This window comes from Podarcis tiliguerta (assembly GCF_965153285.1).
Source record: "Podarcis tiliguerta genome assembly, chromosome: 3".
Classification (NCBI taxonomy): Eukaryota; Metazoa; Chordata; class Lepidosauria; order Squamata; family Lacertidae; genus Podarcis; species Podarcis tiliguerta.
The window spans coordinates 70,942,243-70,969,581 of record NC_139536.1 but is presented as its reverse complement, the minus strand read 5'-3'; the positions used below and the strand labels follow the sequence as shown (position 1 = coordinate 70,969,581).

The following is a 27,339-nucleotide window of genomic DNA, read 5'->3' as shown; positions in this document are numbered from 1 at the left end:
AATATTTTTGAGAGATTACTCAAATATCACCTCATGTAATTATGTAAGTAATGAGCTGATTTAATGGAGAAAAACATGCTTATGAAATATTAATGCTGTCATTAACATCTGTAGTTAGAGTAATGTTCTGAGATACACCTGTGTTGTGTATGTGCACATGCATGTGTTTGGATTGTATTTTTTTACTAACCTTTCCATGAAGTCTTGTCAAATACTTGGAGATTATGTAGTGGTATCATTTTAAAGTGACTGACTTCAGTTCTTATTTTTTGAGGCTTTGTTTATCTATATAGGAACATTCATTGTAAGGTATATTCGGCTGTTTGATCACAGCTAAATAATTTAATTCAAGTGAAATTGGATAAATTGTTGGACATATGATCTGTGTTGTAACTACTCCTAAATCTTATTTATTTATACTATTTCTATGATCAACGATAAAATACTGAAAGCAGGCTAGGGGGCGGGGGGGGGAGCTAATACACATGAAAAAGCCTGGGTAAATAGGTGTTTGCCTTGCCTGCAAAATAAAACAGAGATGGGACTAAGCAGGTCTTATTTGGGAGAACATTCTAAGCCAAGGCTGCTATGACAGAGAAAGCTCTATTGAGGGGTCATCATGAAGAACCTACAGAGTAGCTTCCAGTGAGGACGTTAATACCTGGATAGACTCATGTGGGAGAAAGCATGCCTTTGAGTTATATTAGGTCCCACTATTTAAGGCTTTAAAAGTCAAAGCCAGCACCTTGAATTGGGTCCAGAAACCACTGCAGATATTTTAAGAGTAGTGAGATGTGTTCCACACACATTGCCCCAGTATATCCTAGCTGCCATATTTTGTAGTAACTGCACTTTATGAGTGGTCTTCAAAGGTTAGCCCACATAAAACACATTTTATTTATTACATTGCATTTACATCTTACCTTGGTGCACATTGTTCTCCCACTCATCATTTAATCCCCACAACAACCCCATGAATTAGGCTAGGCTGAGAAGCAGTGTTAGATTTTTATAAACATAAAATTTATCAAGGTGGCTTGAAGAAAGTCAGTATTTAACCTTTATATAACATAGTATGCTGACCCATGAGCTAGACATCCATCACTTACGTGCCTTCTTTATGTATAAAAGGATAGCTGCTAATGCTGTTGCTATGTGTATTTGTGAAAAGGAAACAATAAGAAAACATTTCCTCTCGCTCCACCCTTCTAAAAAGAATAAATTATAGGATGTAGGCCCTCTTTTCAGCTGCATCATTCTTTCAGTCACCGTAGCTGAAAAACAAAAGAACGAAAGTTTTCATTGTTCAAAACAACATGCTAAGTGAACAAGTCATCATGGTAATACTGGGGAAGTGGAAGTTAAATTAACAGGGAGTTAAAATTAAATCATTCTTTCTCGACACCTGGCTGTCAATCCAGTTCCTACTTGTTTGGTTAAGTATTGTTTGATTCGGTATTGTTAGGGCCCACTGAAATAGTAATAGCATGTGTGTTTAACTACATACATATTGCTCTTGATGGCAGTTATTTCTAAAGCTATTTTTAAGAAAGAAAGAACTCTTCAGGAGACATATTCCCATTTCTTTCTCCTTAAAAATTAAAAAAAAAAAGAATTGGAGAGAAAACTATGGGGTACCATTTCTTGTCCAGAGGCTCCCATCATGTCAGGTTGTGCTCTACGGCACAGGCTAGTGACAGAGACAAATGTAGTGAAATAGCTGAAAGGTCAGGGATGGCCATAAAGTATCTTTGGAAGTGGCTTCTGTCAGGACAGATGAAGAACGAGAGAACTGAATCTTTTCAACTGCACACTGAAGTGTTTATAGAAGGCATACAGTAGCTCCGGCAATAATTCATTAGGACCCTGGTCAGTTCCAACAGTTGTTTTCTTCCTGAGTTCAGAAAATGTGTCATCTTTTTAAAGGGCCTTTTAAACACCACTTGAGTAAAGAAGTAATTCTGTAGCTTGTACACCTGAAGCACTAGTAAAAGCAGAGTGGGGATCTTCTTACAAACCAGGATGAACTGGAATATTTGAGATCCTGTTGCTTTCTGATAGTAAAGAAACAGCTGCCTGCCTGTTCGTAGTTGGCTTTCAGCTGACTGTCACAGGATGACGTTAGTGTCATTATGCCACATACCATGTTAAACTCACTAGGCAGGGGGACACGTTAACTCCACCTTTTAGTGCTGGAACTCTGGCTTTATATACTTCAGGTATGTAATTCCTAAGCACTGAGGGAATAATTGGGTAGTATTTAAGTGTAAAAATATTTCATTGGGAGAGGTATGCATGTTTCCAGGTGTTGATGTCGTGGCTGTATTTTTAGAGCAAGGATAAGGAAACCTCTAAATGTTGTTGGACTTCAATTTCCATCAGCCCTAGCCAATAGTTATGGATGATGGGACTTGTTGTCCAGTAGGATCTGGAGGACGACTAATTCTTCACCCTTGCTTTAGAGGGGGGGAGGGAGAGAAAATGTCCTTAACTGTTATCATTGTAGGTAATATTAAACTGTAACAATGTAGTGAACTTTAAAAAATATGCCATTATGATTGACATGAGAATCTGGAAGAAAACAGATGCTAAAGAGGGGTTTTTAACATTCATAAGAGCACCTATATAGTTTTTACAGGGTCTGTCATATATTTGATGTTCTAAGTTTGTACAGTGTCATTTATAAAACAGGTGTGCCTAATGACACCTTGTGGACAAGTGTGAAATGTCAGTTTATGCCTGGAGTAGCCAATAAGGCCTAATTAACTTCCATTTCTGTCTTTTGGTTTGTAATGGGAGTATTTTTCTGGTGTTTGTGATGACTAATAACAATAATATGGTCATGAAATAGGCCAGTTCATCATGATATGAACTTTCTTGTGAACCCCAGCCAAAATCTTTCCCCCAGTTTGGGCAGAATCTTGGGTGTATACAGAAGTACTGTAACATTCAGAATCTCCTGTTTTAGTACTATAAAGCTTTTCCCTGTTGTTAAATCCCTAGAAACCACAATTTAGATATAGCTGTTCTAAAATGTATTTGTTAAAGCATCTGCTTAATTACTGGTTAATGACCTATGACAATATTCTGCATATTGTGAAAGAGGTACGTGCTGTTTACAGTAAATATTGAAGTAACAAGGTATCACAGAAGCTAGTAAAATAGGCCTTTGCAGACAAGACGTTTTTCATGCATCTTTCTGATGCACACTTTCCCAGCCCTGGATACATTTGCATTGCTCTTCCCTCTCAGAAAGCACATCTGATGGTATTGCCTTGCCTTCTGGAATGCCATGCAACTGTAAAGGGCACCTGTTGGTTACTGCCCTTGAAGTGAATTGCAAAAAGTGGCACAGCTTTCTCTCTCTCTCTCAGTCTCCCTTTTCTTCTTCAAGCAATAATCTACCACCTGAGAAGTTTTTATAGGATGGGATTTTTTAAAAGGAAAAAAACTGGGAAGGTTGTGTATTTCGTTTCTGTTTAGAGTTTGCACCCTTCAGGCAGTATGGTCCAAACTGGCAAGGGTTCTGAGCAAGATGCAAACATTCTACTCCGTCCTCATTTCCCTTTCCACCAATAGGCTTAACTCACCTATTTGCTGCCCATTCCCTCCTCCATATGCACACACTATGGGAATAGGATATCACACAGTCATCTTTCCAAAGGGCATAGTTCAAAGTATAAAATACTGTTGGGGCATGCATGCTTTGTATGACTGTACAAAAATCCCCAAACTGTTTCTATTTGACAAGTTCCAAGTAATACTGATTCCTAGACGTTCTGAAAACCTCAGTATGCTTTGAATTAAACTTAAAAGATATCAGAGTGTATGTGTGTGTGTATTAACTGCATTAAGAGCAAAGACCTATCTTACGTTCAAACTGCAAGTACACGTCGTATGCTGGCTGTGAACTTTTCTTGAAAGTTTAACAGAATGTAAATCAAGAAAGATGGGGAAAGCAAGAAGAACATCTGCCTTTTTCACCTCTCTATGAAAAATGCACGGGAATGACAAAAATAAACACAGTCATTAGGCATGTTTCTACTTGTTTTTGAAAGTCCCTGTTCATTCTGTTTTCAGTGCAGATGCACAACTGGTTTGACTTAAAAAAAAAAAAAAAGACTTTGAAAACATACATGAAACAATAGCTACAAACTCTCCAATCAGAGTCATGGCAGGCAGAATCCTACATTTCAGTGTTTGTTCTTGTTCTGTTCTGTTAAGGGTATTTCCACTCTGCCGACATAAACTGCTTTAACAGAGAATGCTAGCAATTGTAGTTTTGCAGGAAGGGCAGGGACTTCTATCAGAGAAGTCTCAGGCATTGTGCAACTACAATTCCCATAATTCTTTGAGAAGCCATACCAGTAAAATTATGTTTCTGTAGTAGAGACAGGGCCTCAAGAGTTTAGCTGGTAGACTGTGGAGTATTTAGTGGGGTGTGTGTGTCAGCACAAAGAATTGGCAAAGCAGGCAGGCAGGCAACAGTATGATCAGTTGAATAATGCTAATTATAGACTCAAGCAGCTAGATGTCCTTTATCTGAAAACGTTTAGTATAACATATCTGAATACTTAAGAGATGTGTTCGTTTCTGAATAAGTTCTTCAAAGACCAGGTGGAGGATAGTTACAGGCATGGGAAGGATGCAGAAAGTTAAACCTTTGCTGCCTGCTCATGAAGCAATAATCCTTTCCATAAATAAAAATAAAATAAAGCAAGAGAGTTGCCTCTGGTCTTCCAGTATAAAAACAGTAGATAGTTACTGTGGCTCAAAAGCTAGTTAATTTTGCAAAATATTGAATATATTACATTCACTAATAATTGCACACTGTAATTTAAGTACAGTACTTATATTACTGTAGACTTGAGTAAAGGGAGAGGCCATACTGGGATGTTACGTTGTAGTTAATATGCCTATTTTCAAGTTAAGTACAGTGGATCCATAATGCAATTTTGTCCTTTCATTATTTTGGCAGACATAATGAAACTGGTTAGTAATGTGAGAAGAACATGACTCATTAGCTTTAACATGAATGTTTACTAAGTCTGTGGAACAAATGTCTTATATTCATCCCCCACTTTCCATTCAAGCTGCAGACACCAGTATTTTGAAGTCCTTATTCATGTTTCCTAGTTTACTGACTCTGTTGGTATATACAATATAGAGAGCAAATTAAAATTTAGCAGGCTTAGTGGAGGTGAAAAGAATGAGAGGAAAGCCCCTTTACTTAAGCACTGTATTGTAAAGGAGATACTGACAGGCATGCCTTTCTGATAAATAATGACCTTATTCCTGTTTTGGGGTGCATGGTTTAATTACTGGTAAGGAGGAAGCTGAAGTGCTAGTATATTCTACACTTCCCATAGTGACTCTGTTTTTCCTTGATCATATCCACATCAAGAAAGTTAAAGATCTACATACAAAGGTGATCAGTGACTATACTATTTAGACTTAAGACACATTTGGTGTAAGATTTATTTATGCTCACTGGGTAGAGCACATTTATTTATTTCAACATTTATATACTGCCTTTCACTGTAAAACAACAAGGAGTTTACAAGATAAAAGCAACAAAGCAAACAGACATTAAAACAGAAATACCACTGATATTCTAATAGAGCTGTTATAAGAAATCGCTTCTCGGAAACGACCTCACAAATAGATAAATCTTCAGGAACTGGTAGAATACCACCATTGCAGATGCCCACCATGTCTCTAAGGAGAGGTTATTCCACAGCATGGGGGCCACTGCAGAGAAACCCTTTCTCAGGTCACCACCAGATGCATTTCCAATGGGCACAGTGAAATTGGAAGGGCATCCTCCTACGATCTCTGTGAACAGACTGAAATGTGCGGAAGGAAGGAGGCACTCTGTCAGAGATCCTGGTCCTGAACATTTCAGGGCCTTACAAGTCAGTGACAAAACCTTACATTTGGTTCAGTAGTGAATTGGCAGCCAGTGCCTTTTAGCACAGATGCAATGTGTGCCTTGGGGGAAGCTCCGCTAAGTATCCTAGCTGCCACATTTTGCACTAGCTGCTGATTCCATACCAGCTGTAAGGGCAGTTTCATATAGAGCACATTGCAATAATTCAATCCAGAGGCTACTATTAGTGCATGGGTGACTCTGTCCAGGAAAGAGCATAGCTGGTACACGAGCCAAAAGTGGTAACCAGCACTCTGGACCAGCAAAGTCACCTGAGCCTCCAGTGACAAAGATCAAGCAGCACCCCAAGCTATAAAACATCTACTTCAGGCAGGGATGTGCAACTCTAGCCAGGCCCAGATCCTGAATCCATGAACCACTCACCTGCAGAGCCTCCATCTTGTTAGGATTCCACTCCAGCTTTTATTGGCCCTCATCCCGCCCACCACCGCATCCAAGAACTGGTTCAGGGCCTGCACTGTGACACCTGACTCAAATTAACAGAGAAACAGGGCTGTGTGTCATCAGAATTCCAGGATTATAAACATAAATATGTAACTAGCAAGGTAGATTTCAAATGTCATGTCTGCAGGCTTTATTGGTCTCTATTTCTCCACAGAAATTTCATTTATTAATGGGTATTATAGCATGTGATAATTGCATCTTAGTGTCGCATTCAAGTTCTGAGTTCATTTCTTCCATGCAAAAATCAGGCAGTTAGACCATTGGTCACCAGTGTTTCTCAGCTTTTTTTCCCTCTCTAATCTCCTAAGGCCACTTTTATAGTTCATTCACCTATAAGATCTTTGAGAGTGAGCCAGTACTCAAGTCATACTGCCAGGTGATCACAGAAACATAAACAAATTCTACTCACCTTTGCAATGCTTTTTGGTATGTGTTATTTCCAAAAGATTATAGTTTTGCAACATCACTAAGTGCTGAAATAAATGCCACTCTGGAGTCAAAGGAGGGTGGGGGATCCCTTGCCTTTACAGTGACTGCTTCCCTGTAATAACAATGTAGGGCACTTTTGTATCAAACTGTTTTTCCTGTGTGAATGCATAAACTTACTTAAATGGTTTGACATGTGCTCTTTTCCTTTCAGGTTATTGGAGTTATTAGCAAAGACATTATCCCCAAAGGAACACGCTTTGGACCCCTGGTTGGTGAAATCTATACCAATGGCACAGTTCCTAAGGATGCAAACAGAAAATATTTTTGGCGGGTAAGTAGGAAAAACTAATGGTTATGTGTAAATAGTTCATTAAATAAGCACCACTGAAAAGAAACCACACTTCAGTGTTGACACCTGCTTAAGTTGTGATGGTTGAGGTGGCAATATGTTAACAGAAATACAGGTGAACTGAGCGAACATACACTGAGTGAAATACAACTGAGTGAACTGAGAATGATAGAAAGCATCTTTTTTATTTGCCCTACAATACTTCATTGTTAGATCAGATTTTTTAAAAGCCCGCTGATTCACAATCCTATACAGTGCCAGTTTTTTTTTAAATCATCTATCCCTTAATTTCACTATGAACCTTACCCTAGGATGTTTCTCAGACTAATTAGTAATATTTCTCAATCTTGTACTCTGTGATGAATTACTTTTTGAAATACTGAACTATTATAATAAGCTATTTGTTTTCCATTGCACAAGTTAGTAGGGCCACTTCCTAAAATGCTGCCAAGCCTGTTGTCTCAAGATGCCCTTACTTAATAGTTGTGATAAAGTGAAATAGCACTTCCTGGCTGGAGTACTGGGCTTGGACACTCACTGACCAGATAGGTTTGAGCAAGGCCCTGTCTCTTAATCCAGGGGAAGGCAATGTGGTGCCCTTCAGATATTGTTGGACTCCCATCTTCCAAGAGCTGCAGCCAGCATGACCAATGATGGGAGCTGTAGTCCAACAATATCTGGAGACATAAGGTAGGCTACACCTGTCTTCATCTAACTTAACTCATAGGATTGCTGTAAGGTTAAAAATTCAGAAGTTGTTGGACTACAACTCTCACCATCCATGAACACTGGCTATGCCAGGACTGATGGGAGTGAGAATGGAAACACATCCAGAAAGCCAGACATTCCCCATCCTTGGGCTAAAATATCAGATATGTGCCTCTGTAATGCCTTAGGCAAGATGTCACTTCTTAGCGCAATAAATATTATAAAAAGAATTTAGCTTTTAAAAACAACAACAACAACAACACACACATCATTCTTTTTTTAAAAGGCTGCAGGAAGAAAATTACCGAAGACACGAGTGTCTAATGTCAAAGCTGTCAGGTTTCTTCCATTCTAGAGGCTTACTAAAGTATACCAACTTCAATCCACTATACCCAACCCAATCCTTCAACAAAAGGGCTGCATTCCAAGTATAAATAAGTTTTAATTTAGGATTCAGGGTGGGGGATATTTGCATAGCTTAAACCTTTGTGTGGCAGCAGCAGGAAACTGTCTTGTTGCATCTGAGTGTTTGCCACGTATCAGATCATTCCAACATCACATGTCATTCTGAAAGCTGGCCGTTTAAACAATGTTTCCATGTTTTCCTTTGTTACATCTTAATGATTCAATAGAAACAAGTGTGACTTGATTCTCTGTTCTCCTTAACTATTAGTATTTTTTCAATAAAATACACTTTAAGGGATCTCCTGCACTGGGAGATGCCAGTTGGCATCTGTCATCAAGTCCTTTCAGTGCTCACATCAGGAGAACTAAAGAAGAGTGCAGAGCTGGCCCTACCATTAGACAGAGTAAGACAGCAGCCTTAGGCGGCAGTTGCTAAGGGGCAGAGAGCAGTGGTGAGGTGTTGAAGGATAGACTTTTGTATGCCATGCGTCAGTACATGGAATGGAGTAGGGTGCCATTTTTTCCTTCATCTCAGGCAGGAAAATATCTTGGCCTCACCCTAGAAGCATGCATGCTTTCAGACTAGTCATTAGCACATTTAAGTAATTAAACAAATCTTACAAGAGGATTCTGACTATGTAACAGGATGTTATTCCAGACTTTCATTGAGGAAGCTAACATCATGCTTGTGTTATGTGCCTTCTGAAAAGTCTTGGTATTTACTTTTGTTTATTCTTTTGCTTCACGCACTCTCCAAGTAGAAAAGGTTCTTTGCTAAGGGCCTGAAAACAGTCTTGCACATGCAAAGGAAATTGTGGAAGATAATTTCCCACATGTCATATAAAAGACATCCTGATTTGGCTGGCAGGAACAGGAACATCTGTTGTATGTAAGCATAAATGTTCCATTCAAAATATACCCTCTAAAAAGAGAAGGCATGAATATGCTGTGCAAACTCCAGGGTGATGTCATTTCTTGTAATTGCTACAGTATGACTCAGCACATTTTTAATCTTCCATACGATACACGGAAATCTGGTGAGGTGGCAAAATAAAGTTTTATGAGGCCATTCGATCTTACTGCAGTGAGATGTGTGTGTTTTGAAGAAAGCAATACAGTAAATTCTACTAGCTCTGGAAAGATGACTGGAAGTCACTTGGTCTAACTTCGGAAAGTAGTTTCTATCTGTAATAGAAGTGTACATCAATGGAACTCAGTTCCTGGAAGCTTGCAAATCGGAGCTAACAAACTCCTCTTGAGTGCATAATTCTTCAGGCTTTGTTCCATCTTTCTCATAACAAAAACACCGCAAAATCTCTCAAGCTTCTTTGATGAAGCCACATGTATTTCCTCAGCCTCAAATGACAGGAAGTAAGAAAGTGATTCTGGTGTTTACTGCCTGTGTTAAAAGGCCAGCTTTTGTTGCTGCTTTTTTTTTAATGACTTCTCAGTCGATTCTTACATCAAACAGCATTCAGAAGAAATTGAACGTGCATGTCAAAAAGCACAGGGAAATGGTGCAACATTGCATTCGGACATGGGAAAACCAAACTGAAATTCTATCCCAGCCATTACACTAATCTATGGCACTAACTTCATGGGGATTTTATTTTTAAGTAAAACGAAACAGGGATGCATATTGTCACTGGCCCAGAGCCCTTTAGAACAATGCAGGAAAGAGGGGGGAATAAATATTTCCTTTTTGAACATGATGACTTGTGAAACTTTTTTTAAAAAAAACCTCACAACCTTATAGTTACCAGTTAACTATAGTTAACTGTGCCATAGTTTCAGTGGTAAACTGAAAGCAAGGCTACACTACAGTCTACAGGTACAGCTTTGTCAGGGATTTTCTATATTCACTTTCATGTTCTCAGATGCACACTGGAAAACAAGGATATATCGAATCAGTACATTATTTGTTCTTCCATCACATGCTGTAGAGTCATATTTTCTCAAACATACCAGCTGAGAGAGAAAAATATTTCTCTTGCTGTCACAATCTGGCCCGCTTCCAGATCTCCTGTTAGATATACGAAATACAGTTCACTTTACCCCACCAGCCCTTTAACAAAAGGGCTACATTCCAAGTATGCTCAAGTGTCACTTTAGGACTTTGGGGTGGTTGATATTTGCGTAGCTTAAAGCTTTGGGTGGTGATGGTAGGAAACAGCAAGTAAAGAGGCCATAAGGGGGGGGGGGGGAGAGACAAGGGCAAGGAATTGGTTGTGACATAACCATGCTAATCAGTCTTTACAAAAGTGAGTCACCACATTATTGCAAGCACACAGTCAGACCTTAAGTCAATAATACCACCCACTTGTTGACCAGCAGTCCAAGAGTCTTAAAGCAGAGGCACTGAATACTGAACTTTTAAGTAGCATGCTTTCATTTGAATGCTAAGCATCAAAATAACACATGGCATCAGAAAAAAGTTACAAAGCATATTCCATTTGGATGATCTCCTACATTCTATAAAGGGTACTTACCATCCACTAGTATATATCATTGCCTTTTTTTAAAAAAGGGTTCTTTTCCATTTATACCTTACATTTCTATCTTCCATTCTTTGCAGATATATTCTGGTGGTGAGCTTCTCCACTTCATTGATGGATTTAATGAGGAAAAGAGCAATTGGATGCGTTATGTAAACCCAGCACATTCTGTTCAGGAGCAGAACTTGGCTGCTTGTCAGAATGGAATGGATGTCTACTTTTATACTATCAAACCCATACCACCTGGCCAGGAATTGCTCGTGTGGTATTGCCGAGACTTTGCGGAAAGGTTACACTATCCTTCCACTGGAGACCTGGTGATGAATATAAGTAAGTAGATTACAGCAGACTTGCATGCAAATAATGTCTTTTGCCAATAGGTTGTGTGTCTAAAATATGCATTATACCTGCAGAATGGGCCAAACTACACACAAAATTTATCATGAAGTTTGCTATAATTTAGGGCCTTGACATGAGAAGATAGTAGCTTTCCCCCCACTGCAAATTGAAGGCTGCAAATTGGGGGCCTCTATCTAGATCAGGACCACAGGGATGACACCCTCCTGGTAACCAGAGTAGGTCACACAGCACACTCATGGTGGTTCTAGATCATGGCCAAACACTTCAGCAGAATTTGTTGTGAACGTAATTTGTTTCTAAATGGGTCATGAATGATGTAACGATAAACATCATCTCCATTCTTAGCTTGTCTGGAAATTCTTTTACCTCAGAACTTCTAGGTTCTCATTCATCTCACAAAAATGTGAATCAGCATTATTAAAATCCACTACTCAAAATGTTCAGCAGCATTTACTCAAGAAATTACTCTGCACGCCCACAGCTATTTTTCAAGGTCTCAGGGGAAAGAATTAGAATTAAATCTCTCAGGCAACTATTAGGAGGTCCACAAAAGAAAGGTTCTTTAAACTAGCTCTGGGCAGAAAATGATTCACTGTACATTTGCCGTTTATGTTGTTTCATTGAGCACTAGGTAGCTATACTGGTAAAAATGCCCCTCAGTTTGAGTGTAACTTGTGATGAAGATATGCTAACTTTACAGTTGATTTGTATGTATTAAGACAAGGAACAGCATTTTTTTGGCAGAGTGAAAACTATGGCTTAAATTTAGTTTATGAAGTCTGTGGAGTGGGGGAAGCAGGTGCTTTTTGTAGGCGAGGATGTAGGCTTAATAGGGATTTTTGCACAAATGACGCTGAACATAAAGCATATTGTGAAGGGACCACAAAAGACTCACTTCAGTACTTCACTGCATTTAGCGTGAACATGCTGGACCAGTATGTGAACCAGCAGAAACGTGCTCTGGTTCCTGTAACTTATCTAGGAGTGTTGTGTTTCTCTCTGATATTTATCTTGGTGTGTGTGTGTGTGTGTGTGTATACCACCACCACCACCACAAATGACAAATTAACTTCTTGCCTTTCTGACAAGACTTTGCCAGAAGGCTGATAGGAGCATGGCAGACTGTCTGTCTAATAGCTCCACATCTATCACTCCATTCTTCTGCTATGCATGTGGGCATACACACATCACTTTTCATCTGTTCCTCTGATATGTTCCTCTGAATTTTTTTCTAAGTTGCTGGCTTAATGAAGAGCTAGCTGATCAAAAGCAAAAATAAAAATAAAAATATAGGAAGATAACTTTCCCCTCCCAATGCCTCTAGGAAAATGTGGAACTAGTAAACTCTAGACCAAGTGTTGTATAGTGGTTAGAGTATTAGACTAGGGCATGAGAGATCAGGGGAGACCAAATCCCCACGCAGTCTTGAAGTTCATTGGGTGAACTTGGGCCAGTCACTTACTGGCCCACAGGGTTGTTGTGTGGATTACTAGGTATGGAGCCTAATTCAAAATGTTAGATTTTGGACAAGAGTAAGACTCACAGTAACAACTGAATCAAGAAGTTCAATGCTATCACTTTTGGGGTTATATATCACACTAGATGTGTTAATTAGTTTACCAGTGACAGTATATTTGTCATTGGTAAATTAATCATGACTGTTTCTTGAGAATGGTATTTTGGCTCACTACAAGTTTTAATGCAGTTAGCAATGTTGCAGCAATTATCACCAATCTGCTACTGTAAAAGGTGTGCCTACTTAATATTTGTTTAAACTCTGATTATCACTGATTGTAATTTTTGCATCTTATTACCATTCAGTTCCCACCTTACAATTTCCTCTCTTATGCCTAGTAAGATTTCATTTCCTGCATCTGAGGAAGTGGGTATGAGTCCACAGAAGTTCATGCCATAATAAATTTACAAAATTATTTGCTAAATCAATAAAGTCTTTAAGGAGCTACAATAGTCTTTTTTTTTTGCTTTTAGTAGCACCTCTTGTGTGTCTCACCCATAGTTCTGTTATTCATGCATGATTGCAAGGCACTCAGTCACCTTTTAAAGTGATGAGTGTTGAAACTTGTTTGTTTTCGTTAGAAGCAGTCGAGGGAGCTGGAACAGCCAAATCCTTTTGCCTTAGAAAGGTATATAGTAAGTTGCCTTGTTATCTACAAAGTATGCATCAGTTGCTACTGTGTTTTCTGTAATCAGTTTAATCCAATAATATACAAGAAAGGTGAGACTAGAACAAATGTAGCAGAAATGAACTGACTGGATCATGATAATCACCCAGGATTTAATAAGTAGCTACTGCGTTTATTTCTGTTGAGTTTAATGCTGTGCTAGTCCTTCCACCAATGCAAATACCTAGGAATGACTATTTATATGTGTGTTTTAAGGCAGAGGCTAATGACCAATGTCTGTAAATTGTCTTTATTGGCCTTAAAAATTCATTGCCTTGTTTTTATATTTCAGCACAAAGCCATGTTAATCCAAAGCAGCCAGCTAATGACAAAGATGAACTTTATCTAAAAACTGTTCCCAGAAGAGAGCACAGTGTGAAGGAAATCCTGAAAACTGATTCCAGTAATCCCAAAGGAAAGGAATTATTTTATAGCCACATTTATCCACATACTCAAGAAAAAGACTTGGAGGGCTTGAGAAAAAATTGTAGTCCTGAAAAGCCTTTCTATCCTCGTATTGTCTACCCAATCCGACCGCCCATCCCTGAAGATTACCTGAAGGCTTATAGGATTGAGAGGCCAAGTTACATTGCCCACTCGCCTATCCAGTCTTCTACCACACCAAGCCCCTCAGCAAGAAGTAGTCCAGACCAAAGTTTGAAAAGCTCAAGCCCTCACAGCAGCCCAGTTACAGTCTCACCCCTAGCTTCTATGACTCAAGAGCACAGAGAACCTTATCCTTACTTGAATGGACTCTATAACTCAGAAGGATTAGGGGCATATTCTGGGTATGCACCTTCAAGCCATCTCCCACAAGCCTTTCCCTACCACAAATTTTTGTTACCACCATATGGCATGAGCATCAACAATTTCAACCTCTTTCCAAGGATGTATCCTTTCTACAGCAGCCTACTCAGTGGAGGAAGCATCCCCAATCATATGCTGAACTCCTCTCCAGGACTTCCAAGTTCCTTGCCATCTGATGGAAGCCGACAGCTGCTGCAACCTGACCATCCAAGGGACTTCCTCATCCCTGCACATAACAGTGCCTTCTCTATCACAGGGGCAGCTGCCAGTATGAAAGACAAGCCATGTAGCCCAACTAGTGGATCGCCCACAGCGGGCACAGCAGCCACTTCAGAACACATAATGCAACCTAAACCTACCTCAGCAGTGTTGGCTGCCACCAGCAGTGAAGAAGCCATGAATCTTATCAAGAGCAAGCGAAACATGACTGGTTACAAAACCCTCCCATACCCACTGAAGAAACAGAATGGGAAAATAAAGTATGAATGCAATGTCTGCTCCAAAACCTTTGGTCAGCTCTCTAATTTGAAGGTAGGCCTTTGAAGGAAAATATCATTTCTAGACCTCATGGATAAACAAACAAACAAACAAAACCCCAAACCAATCTGGTTACTGTCTCTCTGGAATGTCTTTCTTAAGCACCTGTTTCTTCTAGGCTTTAATCACCAATGTTGATTTTAGTATAGTTTCTTGATATTGTGGTAATAAATTTTGAGGTTTAATAAACCTTTGAGGTTTAATTACCTTTTGACATTTTCAAATGATAACTCCATGCAACAATTGAGCAAGTTGATTTTAGCATGTAGTGGACATAATCTTTTCACTCTCATTCCTTGTGGGGCTTTTGTTCTGATAACTGCTAAGTGAGAGCATCCATGGAATAGCCAGATTTAATTTGTGTTCTTCGTTGGATCATCAATAAGTGCAAAATGTCCCTAGAAACTTAGAGAACAGTTCCACTGCTGCATTTTTTAAAAACATACTTTTTAGGGAGCCTTTTTAAAAGCTTATCCAAGTTAACTGTATATTGTGCAACTTTGGGCAAAAGTAATAAAAGCAACAGTGCCTGGTATTTTAGATACTCAATAATTAGATTAGGATATTTAACACACTATCTTGGAAGCTATTACGAAAGTATAATAAATGTTCTGTTTCTTAAAAGGTTCACCTTCGAGTACACAGCGGAGAAAGACCATTCAAATGTACTACTTGCAATAAAGGATTCACTCAGCTGGCTCACCTCCAAAAGCACTATCTGGTACACACAGGAGAAAAGCCCCATGAATGTCAGGTATGTCACAATCAGTATATAATGAGATCATGACTTGGGTGCAAAATAACTTTGAGGCAGACTTGAGCACACAACTGTTTGTTGCTGTCAGTTGTGGTTTTCTAAATGGAGATAAATGAAAAAGTAAAAAGACTGGATGACACTTTTTCAGAATTACTTACGCATTTTCAAAGCGCAAACTACCACCTTTCTTCTAAGGTTCTCATTCTCTCCTCCCTGATCAGGTCTGCCATAAGCGATTCAGCAGCACGAGCAACCTGAAGACCCACCTGCGACTACATTCTGGAGAGAAGCCTTACCAGTGCAAGCTTTGCACTGCTAAATTTACCCAGTTTGTGCACTTGAAACTGCACAAACGGCTCCACACCAGAGAGCGCCCGCACAAGTGTATCCATTGCCACAAGAGCTATATCCACCTTTGCAGCCTCAAGGTCCACCTGAAAGGCAACTGCCCTGTTGTCCCTGAACCCACCCTTTCGACAGAGGACCTCAACCGGATCAATGAAGAGATTGAGAAATTTGACATTAGTGACAGTGCAGACAGGCTGGACGATGTTGAGGACAACATTGACATGGCATCTATAGTAGAAAAAGAAATACTTGCTGTGCTTAAACGAGAGATGGAAGGAGCTACTCTTAAAGCATCGCTGCAGAGGAACCTGGGAAATGGGCTGGTTTCCTCAGGATGTAACCTTTATGAATCATCAGATATGTCAATTGTGAAGTTGCCTCAAGGTCATCCACTACCTCGGGTACCTATAAAGGTCAAGCAAGAAGCAGTTGAACCAATGGACCCTTAAATGCTGTGGGGTGTGCGTGTGCGAGAGAGAAGTGTGTGTGTGTACACATGTGCATACTTACATGTGCATTCGTATGTATGGCAAAGTGGTTTGTGTTGTTGTTTTTTAATTTATGACTTGGCAAGTCAGGGTGCCTGTAGCAGTTGCTTGTATATAGTGTCAATGCTGCAAAGCAATCTTGGCTTACAGTAGTTTATCTTACTCCATTTGAAAGAAGGAACTCCAAAGTTGTATTCTCAGGGCATGAAAAGAGGCAAGGACTGTGTATTACCTCTGCTACTTCCAAAAAAGACAATCTTTTATCCATAATCATTTTCCAGTAATAATTTATTATGCAATTTACCATTAACAAAGCAATAGATAGAAAATATTCACAATGATAGGAAGTTTCATTATAAGGTTGAATATAAGTGTTCATATATATATATATATATATATTGTCTTGTGGCCATTCTTTGTATAATTTCTTCCTGTGCATCTGTTTAGCAAATTAAAAACCAGCAACCTAAGATTGATGGGGAAGCAAAGGGGGGAATTTTACATTCCTGATTTAGAAATTAGGTTTTTGTTTTGCCAAAGGTAAATACTAGAGTTTCCTCCAGTTAGAACAGTGCTGTATAACTGAACAAAGTGGGTAGAAGTATGAAATTGCCCAAAATGTATGCCGCAGCCAAGAGGAAAACGTCATATTGGTATAGGGATAGAAAAGAGTGATGCAATGATTTTCTGTCTACAGCACCTCAGTGTCTAAGATGAATAGGAAAGTAAAATCATCTGCCAGAAATAATGCATCAAATAGGTTTTCTAAACAAACATGTTGCATACCTTGACATTGAGAGCAATAGTATTACAAAATTACTTATTTTTTTCCTTCTTACAAACTGTTTGTATACATATGCAAGGAATAATATCCCAAAGATGCTGTCTGAAAGGAGAGTATTGCTGAGATTTTTGCCAGTGAAGTACTAGGGGGAATCTGATTCCTAGGCTCCCTGGGAAAGATGTGCCAGATCTCCCCCAACCCCATTCCCTCTATCTACTTTCCTTGGGTAGAAGTTGCTAACAAAGTCCTTTCTTGGCATACTTTATTGGTTCCCCACCCTTTCCCTATATGACTCAAGATTTCGCTCAGTATTTGTATTAGTACGTTTTGTGGTTAATTTAATTAAAGATAAAAGGGGCATTGCAAAGTTGCTGAACAACAGTTACCTCATTGAGTGTGTCCAGTGGTGCAGAAGATGTTGTTTTATCTAATGCTTTGCTACTTTAGAGAACAAACCAAAATGTGCAGAGGAGAAGATAGAAGGCACATTCTTTTCTTTTTTGTAAATCTTTTTTGTTTTGCTAAGCCCAAAGATACCATGTCGGCATACAAGGTGTAGCAAAGAATACATGTATATTTATAGATATTTATGCCAATATACCATGTATGTGTGTGCATGCGTATATTTTATACCACTTAAGTTTGTGAGACAAACCTTATAATGAAATCTTACTTGCATAGCTTGCTTCACCTTCCAAAGGTATGACTTAACAGCCTCCAGCCCATGCTACTGTGCTAAGGAAATCAGTAATTTAATTCCGAGTCTTAATCCTCCAAACCAATACTCACAAACTATTTGTTCACATATTATAAAATTCCCACAGAATTCTGTGAAGATTATGTGGCTGAGTCTTCTATCCCTCTCATATTCTTGCAGAAGACACGTCTGTGGGGGGGGGGGACACTTTAAGAAATCGTTGCTGGGGGGAAAAACAAAATCTCACTCACCTATGTATGGTATAAATATAATACAGAATGGTAATTTGTTTTTATTGCGCAGTCTGTTGACTGGATCAATAAATAGATTGATTGAGATAATACAGATTGGTAAAGGGTAGGAAGAGCTGTTTAAAATGTCGAGTGAAGTCTGCCATTGTTTCCTCTGCTTCTTAAAAGGTGATCGCGTGATCACATGTACGTAACGGAGGGGAAAAATTACAGCGTTGTTACACCCTGTTCTACTGTGTGTATATACATTCCTATCTCAACATAGTCTTAAAGAGTTAGACTGTTTCAGAAATGATATCAATCTAATGCCTTCTTATTTAAGATACCAAACATATCTCTGGTCTAAAAGTAGCTCAAGGAAAACTTTAAATATAGCTTTTTTGAAGGAAGGGCTACTGTTCATTACATTTCTGCTCCCGTAAATTGTGAGGCAAACATATTTAAATGTAGCAATGTTTCATAAATGTAGGATTTAACTGTAGGATAAACCAAAGTACCACTACTATGACTGGACACACTGTTGCTTTTATTAATTGCCTGTAGTGCTTTCCTGTATTTGATACAAAATTTACAAAGATTTATATGCATCAGCTTTAAAATTTGCTTCCTTTATGTCCAATCTTCTCCTCTCAGTTTAGGACCTTTACATGTGAATGTAGCAACAATCAGTGTTGTTTTTTTTAAAGAACAGGCTCTGACCAAAGTTAACAGGCTTTTTACTTTGCTAGAACAAACTATCTTATGTTTACGTACTGGTTTACATTGTTATTTATGTGCAAAAATGTCAAAATGTAAATTAAATATAAAATGTTCATTGCTTTACCCAATGAGTCAGCTCCATTTCTTAGATAACTTGTGGTATTTCATTTCCACTTCTCAGTAACATAAGGTATATGACAGGTGAAGAACGTTTCTCAGCCGGATGGTCACATTACCTTGGGGGGACGGACTTCCTGAAGTCAAATGCCAATGGGTGGATGAGACCACAGACAAAAGTGTGCAAAGCAATGGGTGTAACCTTTGCCCTGTAGCAAAACTTAAGAGGTTTCCCCACATAGCTCTGTCCAGGCAAACAGAAGGCACTGTTATAGTGTTTATTTTATTATTTATTGATTTTGTATACCGCCCTTCATCTGAAGATCACTGGGTGGTTCACGACATAAAAATACAAAATGAGAACACAAAATGCATCACAAAACAAAAAGAAACCAATAACTCTGCTCCCACAAACACATTTAAAAGGCCATAGAATGTTAACCAGCCAAAGGCCTGGTTATAGAGACATGTTTTTGCCTGGTGCCTAAAGATATGTAATGAAGGCACTAGGCGAGCCTCCCTGAGGAAAGCATTCAACAAATGGAGCCACTGCAGGAAAGGCCTGTTCTGATGTTGCCCCCTTCTGGGCCTCTGGATGGAAGCACCGAAAGAAGGGCCTCAGATGATAACCATGTTGGTTTATAGGGAGTGAGGTGGTCCTTGGGGTATTGCAATCCTGAATAGGCTCCATGAAGTGGGCGAGGGTGTTCAGAGACACTCATGTCAATGACGTGAGCCATTTGGATGTTCCAGAGATGGACCGGGGCTTTGACAGAGGTGCCAGTCATATCAACTGGAAAATCCCCCAGAGCCATCTGGAAGCCCATTGGATCCATCAGCCCCCACACAACTGGACAGAAAGACTGAAGAGAAAAAATTTCTATAGACCCCAGCAACTCTCCCTTCCCCAACCTTCAAGTCTGACAAAGTTCTGAGTACCCAGGTGGGCACAGCCAGGTGAGACCAATTCCACCCTGCTCACTCACCCAGGTCTCGGTGGTACAGGCCAGATCGGCCGCTTCATCCATAATCAGATCATGGGGGTGTTACTCAGAGCCAACCTGGCATTCAGCAACAGCAGCTGCAGACCTGAGTTCCCCAGATTGGAGGAGGGGCCTGTTCAAAGACACATTTCAATCACACACAAAGGAGGGCACATAGCAGGGCCCTTTTCCAGGACACTCCATTCCATTCTTCCCACCTTGAGGCTTCCACCACTCTGCCCCAAAACAGGCACTCAGTCTGACTGCTTGAGCATGGTCAGTCCTCATCGGGCTGTTTTGGGGCATCAAGTTGCTTCTTTAGGTTTTTAACTTAAATGGTGTTTTCGTTTTTCAATTTCTGCAAACCTTGGGGTTCCCCTGTGCATACTGATGCCACCTTCCCCTCCCCCAGTAGCCCCATTTTGGCTTCATTGCCATCATAAACAGCACTTGAGTTTGCTGTTAGTATATACAAGGGAGAGCCACAACAAAATCTTGCAGTGTGGAATGAGCTTCCACTCAAGACTTTCAGTCAGCAAGCTATTTCCTTTGTGAGGATATACAATTCCATGTCCTCTCACTGCTTTTCCATTCTCCCCTGCCGCCCAAAAGACACTTGGGGATTTTGTGTGTGTGTGTGGCCATTGAATATGCTCTGCTCTTGTTAGGCTGTATTTGGGTTCATTGCCACCCACCCTCACCCTTTATGGGCTTTGCTTTTCTAAAGCATTTTGCATGTTGACAAACCAGTCTTCTGATAACTTTGCTCTTGGTTATGCATTGTGCTTAAGTACTATAGACACGCCAATGGGCTTTCAGCATGCCAAGCTTCTCCAAAATTATTTATTTTCCTTTGAGAGGGGAACATTTGGAAGTTGTTACATTAGATACCTAAAGCCTCTGTGTCTCTGTATTGCAGTTTGGTTTCTACCTGGACAGCAATAGTCCCATATTCTGCATGCCAGACAAGTCCTGATACATTTTTAAGAAATTAGATGTGAATACAAGCTAAGTCTCAGAGAGTCACGGAGCATTCTTACTTCCTTCCCTCTGCACCAGTCTCAACTGCATAATAAACAGGACTTTTCCCACAAAGCTAATTCCACATTTGCTATTTCTATCAGCTAACAGCAGATCTAAAACAGGATAGGCCATGTGGCATCCTTTCCTATCTAAACTGGTAGAGGAATAATGTTCCTTTTCATATTGAGACACTCAACTCCGTATGATGTTTTAAAAGTATTCCTCTGTCCTCTTAAATTCATTTAAACATCTGTCTCAGGAATTTGAAAAACTGCCAACACAAAACTGTGGAGTTAAGAAAACCAGAACACCTTTGTCATAAATGTGCCAAATGGTGCATGTTATACTCCTATATTCTACAGGTTTTTTTATATAAAAAAACAACACACACACATACACAGGTACACATACACACACACACACCTGAGATTAACCATTACCACCATAAATCATACTTCATTACTTGGCAAAGAGAGACATTAGTGCTGGAGAGTTATGTCCTGGGGTCACTTGTAAGCTTTAGAAGATGTTTCATAAAACACATTACAGTCAAAAGGCAAAGTGTATTAGAGCCAGCAATCTCATCGGGCTGCAATGGGCCAGCAGCTGCTGCTTTTGCTGTTCTGTCAAAACTGAAGCAAGTTCCCTCTGAGAACAAAATCCACTGCCCTTCCTAAGATTAAAAGAAAGCAATTAATAGACTGATTGGACTTGGAAGGAAACACCCAGTATAAGTAATAAACACCACTGATAAAATTAAGCCCTGGCATTATCAATTGCCTCTTAACACTGCTGCAGGTTTCTACAACTCTTGTGGAAGATTCTTTATCACAGCGCTGTAATACAGATGCTTACTGGTTTTATAGATGCTCACTTGTGCTTTGCCAGTTATTCTTTTTTGGAAAGGTGTTTATATACCGAAGATCTGGGTGCTGTAAGATGGAAGGCTGTTGAGCATACATGGTGTCCTCAAGCCCCCTTTTGCTGGAAATAAGCTACAGATTCCTGCCTAGGGAGGAAAAGGAACCCACAATCTTGCTAGAACAAAGAGGACCGCCGTGCCAGCCCTACTAAAGGAGTTTCATACACGAGTGGGATAGTAGTAGTTTTGTGTGAAAAAGACATGCACAACAGGCATTTGAGGGCAGGGTTGTATCCAATGCTGGCTGTACTTAGCAGAACCATGGAAATGAATGAACATGACTAACTTGTTATTGTTCAGTCGTTTAGTTGTGTCCGACTCTTCGTGACCCCATGGACCAGAGCACGCCAGGCACTCCTGTCTTCCACTGCCTCCCGCAGTTTGCTCAGACTCATGTTTGTAGCTTCGAGAACACTGTCCAACCATCTTGTCCTCTGTCGTCCCCTTCTTCTTGTGCCCTCAATCTTTCCCAACATCAGGGTCTTTTCCAGGGAGTCTTCTCTTCTCATGAGATGGCCAAAGTATTGGAGCCTCAGCTTCACGATCTGTCCTTCCGGTGAGCACTCAGGGCTGATTTCCTTAAGAATGGATACATTTGATCTTCTTGCAGTCCATGGGACTCTCAAGAGTCTCCTCCAGCACTATAATTCAAAAGCATCAATTCTTCGGCGGTCAGCCTTCTTTATGGTCCAGCTCTCACTTCCATACATCACTACTGGGAAAACCATGGCTTTAACTATACGGACCTTTGTTGGCAAGGTGATGTCTCTGCTTTTTAAGACGCTGTCTAGGTTTGCCATCGCCTTTCTCCCAAGGAGCAGGCGTCTTTTAATTTCGTGACTGCTGTTACCATCTGCAGTGATCATGGAGCCCAAGAAAGTAACTTAAGAACCATTAATTTCAATGGGTCTCTTTAACTGGTAAAACTTAACCGGAGAAAACCAACAGTATTAGCAAGGCTACCAGACCAGCAGCAAATTTGTAGCAGGAGGAGTCATCCATATTAGCCACCCTTGGGTTTCTTAACGGGCAGACTCTAGATTTTTTGGACTACATAAGCTCCAACGAGCATGGCCAAAACATTTAGAGAGCACCAGGTTCAGGAAGGCAGTTATAGAGTATCTTTCAGTGTAGCTCCTGAGAAAACTGAAATGAGAACTCTCTTTTCTACTGAGGTAAAGAGTACCACAGTTGCTTCTTTGAGAGTTTGCTCATTGTTTATCCTCTTTGTGTACTCTTGCCTATCAAATGGTCAATGCAAAATGAAGCCAGGCAGCCACATGAAGCCTCGGTGCTCCTCTAGATATAAATAACTGACAGAATTTGCCTCATTTTTAATCAGCTTCCCCATCACCACCAGTAAAACACACACACACAATTATTCAAGGCCCATCTGAGCAGTCTTATTTGGCCCAGTTAGAAGAAATTTGTTTTCTCAAACTGTCAGCAAATTTGAAAGGTGGAAAGGTACATTTTTTATTATTAAAAAAAGTGAAAACTGGGCTTATGAACAAGCAGTTAAAATGCTGTGTGGTCATGAGGTTTTAAAACACTCTTTGAGTCGAGTCATATGGAGAATTGCTTTTGCAGGACCTTTGAGCTGGAGTGCGAGGCTCGTGTTCTAACCTCCCTTTACAAAAATGAGTGCATGTCGTCTCTGTGGGTGTGAAGTATCTTTGCTCTCCCCTACTGGCAAGTTTCATTTTGATTTGCCTTCAGAAACCCTGAGGACAATCTGTGCTTGACTTATCACCACAGAATATTGACAGCATGACTTCATCACAGATCTGCCCAGCAAAACCTAAAGTGCCTTTCTACAATAAAATTAAGTGAGTCAATAAAGTCAGTCAGTTTGCCAGAAGCTGCCTTGGAAGGTGAATTGTAATATGGAACCAAAGTGCCTTTTTAGTGCTCTGTCAAACTTCCAGCAATATTCTACCTTTTCTCTTAACATTGGTAACAACCAATGATGAGTAAGGAAACATCCTAGTAAGCCTTGTTATCGCCAAAACTCAGTGTATTTTTCAGTGGGCAGGAATGGGAATGCTGCCCTGTGCACTGGGCCTTAAGACATTAGTAGTAGTTGTGGTGATTGCCGTTGGCATCTGTCTGTCTGTCTCAGGAGACAATTGAAAAGTGTGCCTTCAGAGGTAAACTCAAACTGTTGGAGAGTTACAGTGCCTGCTGCTGGGGCAGATGAAGGTATCTGGTTGCTGCTACAGGTGCATCATCGCATTTCGTCTCTCTGCACTCCTCCCAGCGGTCATTCCTTCTCTGGTAACTTCTGTAGATACACAATCTGACTGTCTCCAGGCACTGTATTCGCCTGCCAGGGATTCCCACATAGTGGGGTTAATGTTGCCAGTCTTCAGGTCACGTTTGTAGACATCTTTGTAGGGTAGATTTGGTCTGCCAACGGGCCTAGTGCCTGAAACCAGCTCCCCATTGAGCTTTATTGGGAAGTTTGCCATCATCCATTCTGTGTACATGACCAAGCCAGTGTAGACATTGCTAAGACAAAAGTGCAAACATGCCGGGAATGTGGCTCAGAAAAGCACATCTTTGTTTGCTGTCTTGCCAGGTGATGCCCACAATCTTCCTGAGGCAATGCATAAGAAAGGCATTGAGGTGTTGCTCCTGGCGGGTGTAAGTTGCCCACAACTCACTTCCATAAAGCAGTGTGCTCAACATGCAAGCCTGGTAGACCTTCATCTAATAATAATAATTTCCATCATCTGCTTCTCTTTCAAACTGAGGTCCCTATACTATGATTCATCAATGATTTCTTTATCTGGTTACTCTTCTTCACATTCTTCCAGTTCAAGAAACCACCAGTAGGTTCACTTTATCCCAGTTCTGTTGATGGGAACCGGTGGCACTTGAGATGTTTCTTGAGTTCCAGTTCCCAATAGTCCTAGCCAGTGTGGCCAATGGGTAGGGAGTTGGAGTTCAACAACATCTGGAGGGTCAGAGGTTCCCCATGACTGGGATAGGGAGAGAAATAGGAGCATGTAAGTATTGTCTGTTTCAACCTGCAAAGGTTTTGACTCAATCAGATTGCTCCAAATTCAATCAGTGCATCTCCCATAAATTGCTGCTGAAATCCTGTAGCTTTTTAACCTTAGGTGTTTAGTTTAGGCCAGGGTTTAGTTTTGTCTTCTTGTGCTATAGTCCCTCCAGATAGCAATAACGTGGCAACACTGGGAAAGCATCACAGAAGAAACTAAAGCAGAAGGAATCCACCAGCAATGTACCAGTATTGTGCCAAGAACATTTTGCAGAAGATACCTGGAAGAAAACACCAATCTGGAGGGAGCCCTGGACTTCTTCCGTACAGGACAACTGCTGCTAGACTTCTTGGGACTCTTAAGCAAACTTTTCAATGCTGATTGAAGTGAATATTGGAGAAGATTTTGACTCTCAGGCAGTGAACTGGGTATTTTCATCTTTTTTAGTTCTACATATGGGCTCCAGGCTGAAACAGACACTGTCCTCCCTCCATTCCTCCACCCCTCCATCACTTCTCCAAAATGCATTATCTTCACATCAAAACTACAGCTGGTCCTACAACTCATCCCAGAGAAACTTATTATCTCTCATCTGTTGCCAGAAATACTCCACGCCATTAGAGGGCTGGAATCTTCAAAAATGTGCTGAAACCAAGTGGCCTATCACTTCATGTAACTTAGGAACAAATGGGTATTGGACTGGACACTCATCTTTGTTCCTGCTTCAGATCTTGAACCACTCAAAGAAATAAAAGTTACATTTTCTTCCCAAACCAGAGATCATAGCACTGTTCTTTGAGAGGACGATGAAAGGGAAGCTTCTTTTTGCATTACTCGATTTTGCCTGACATGATATAACGAAATTGGAGCATCATTTTTTATTCCTACATATATTTGCCACTCTTGATGATTTCCAAATGCAGACACCTATGCTAATTTATTCACATGTTCATTCTGCATTCTGCGCCTATGAACTTGGATTACTTTTCTGTTGCTTTGCAATCCTTCCACTTCACAAAAACACACACAGATGGAACAGAAATCTCACATTCCTGCAAAATTGGAGAGGCGGTATTTTAAACGAGCTCTTGCTGACAATTCTAGCAAGCAGTTCTTTTGACAATTAGAAACTTCCTCTCCAGTCATACACCCTGAACAGCAAAAGCAACATCCCAGTTGCCACTCATCAGCTTTGGAACTAACTTCCTCCAAGTTTCAAAGAAGCCAGCACAATGCAATGTAATATGCTTTTACTTGAATGCTGGGAAAGTATGTTGATGATGCATTTGTGAATGTTATGTACCCTGAGCTTTTAGGAATAATGTGTGCAAAAATCCCAAATAAAAAAAAATACTGAACAATAACAAAGAAATGTAAGGCAATGGTAACGGCAATGGTAACAACAACCATTAATTGCACATTCTCAAAGGCAGAATAACTGTGTGTCAGACTGGCTCGATAAAACTTCCTCTCTACCTACCCTCAGCATTTTGTTATCTTCAAACCAAGTGTGTGATTGGTGAGGCAAACAGAAGATGACTACACATCTTGTTCTCTCACATTTGAAGAGCAATAACTATCAACCCTAGTTCTATGCTCAGAATCTCTTAACTTCATTCATAAGCTTGTATTGAAAGTGTGAGGGAAGCTAACCCTTTCCCCCACTCTTGAACAAGCTCACTTTTTGAGGAAGGCATGGTGGTCAAAGTGGTCTAAGAGCCATCTAATCCAAGTGAAGTGATCTCAAGTAGGTGGCTTCAGAGTTGCCTTTCCCCACTCACTTCAATTCTCTGTTTCCTGGCCTTTTACAAACTGATGTATTAATACAAGTGGTGCAACAACTCCAGTCATTTATCTTCCATTAGTTTATCTTGTAAGTTTGACCCTGAAGTAGGACTCAGGAGTAGAAATATTACACATGGAGATTGCACCCATTTAGCACCATTTGTTTTCTTCTCCCAGCCTCACTTGCTCACTTCACTTCTATGTGTGAGGGAGAGGATAATATAAACAGAGTGGAGCTCTTAAACAGATAGGTGCTGTGTTCACTTCTGCTCCAGGTGTTATTGCAGTGACACACAGTGAGTGTTACTGCATTAACTGTCAGTTGATTCCCTGTACACCCACACAAACACAAATTACTCCTACCGTGGTGACCTTGCCAGTATTTAGTAGGCCCTGGTGTTTTGTTTTGTTTTAAAATGCTTCCTGGTTTCTTCCATTATGTCTCTCCTGACTAATTGAATGGGCTCACCTCTTTCTCTTCCAACGCACAATTTGGTAACAATGGAAATTAAACTTTATACATATATTGGTTGCTGTTAAGAAGGAAAGTCCATTGGGGTTTATGGTGCAAAGTTATTGTTTTAGGGGTGTCTTTATCTTTTTGTGTGTGTGTGTGTGCCATTATATCCAGAACCCCTGGCCTACCTGGCAGCAAGTCAGTATGCCAAGCCCAACGTTCAAAGTCCAAGGGTCAATCCACACAAGCAAAGTCCAACAGTCAGGAAACACACTTCAGGGTCAAGCCAATTCCAAAGTCCAGCAGTCAGGATAGAGTCAGTTCCAAAGCACAGCCCTGTAGGGCTCCAAGAA

General features: G+C 40.3%; 1 protein-coding gene and 1 long non-coding RNA gene across 5 annotated transcripts in view; one reads left to right on the top strand and one right to left on the bottom strand.

Annotated features, from left to right (window-relative positions):
- The window catches only part of PRDM1 (PR/SET domain 1), an 85,776-nt gene extending 66,962 nt beyond the window's left edge, over positions 1 to 18,814 (top strand). For all 4 annotated transcript variants that reach the window (XM_083433492.1, XM_083433490.1, XM_083433491.1 and 1 more), the window contains 5 exons: positions 7,035 to 7,154; positions 10,861 to 11,110; positions 13,616 to 14,661; positions 15,293 to 15,421; positions 15,646 to 18,814. In XM_083433492.1, coding sequence (XP_083289618.1) covers positions 7,035 to 7,154; positions 10,861 to 11,110; positions 13,616 to 14,661; positions 15,293 to 15,421; positions 15,646 to 16,221 — 2,121 coding nt within the window. In that variant the 3' untranslated portion in view covers positions 16,222 to 18,814. The remainder of the gene's footprint in view (positions 1 to 7,034; positions 7,155 to 10,860; positions 11,111 to 13,615; positions 14,662 to 15,292; positions 15,422 to 15,645) is intronic.
- LOC310674413 lies at positions 874 to 27,306 on the bottom strand. Its single transcript, XR_014509573.1, has 2 exons — positions 27,175 to 27,306; positions 874 to 1,274 (listed from the first exon to the last, which is right to left on the bottom strand). It is a non-coding gene; the product is annotated as an uncharacterized lncRNA (long non-coding RNA).
- Between the last annotated feature and the right edge of the window lie 33 nt (positions 27,307 to 27,339).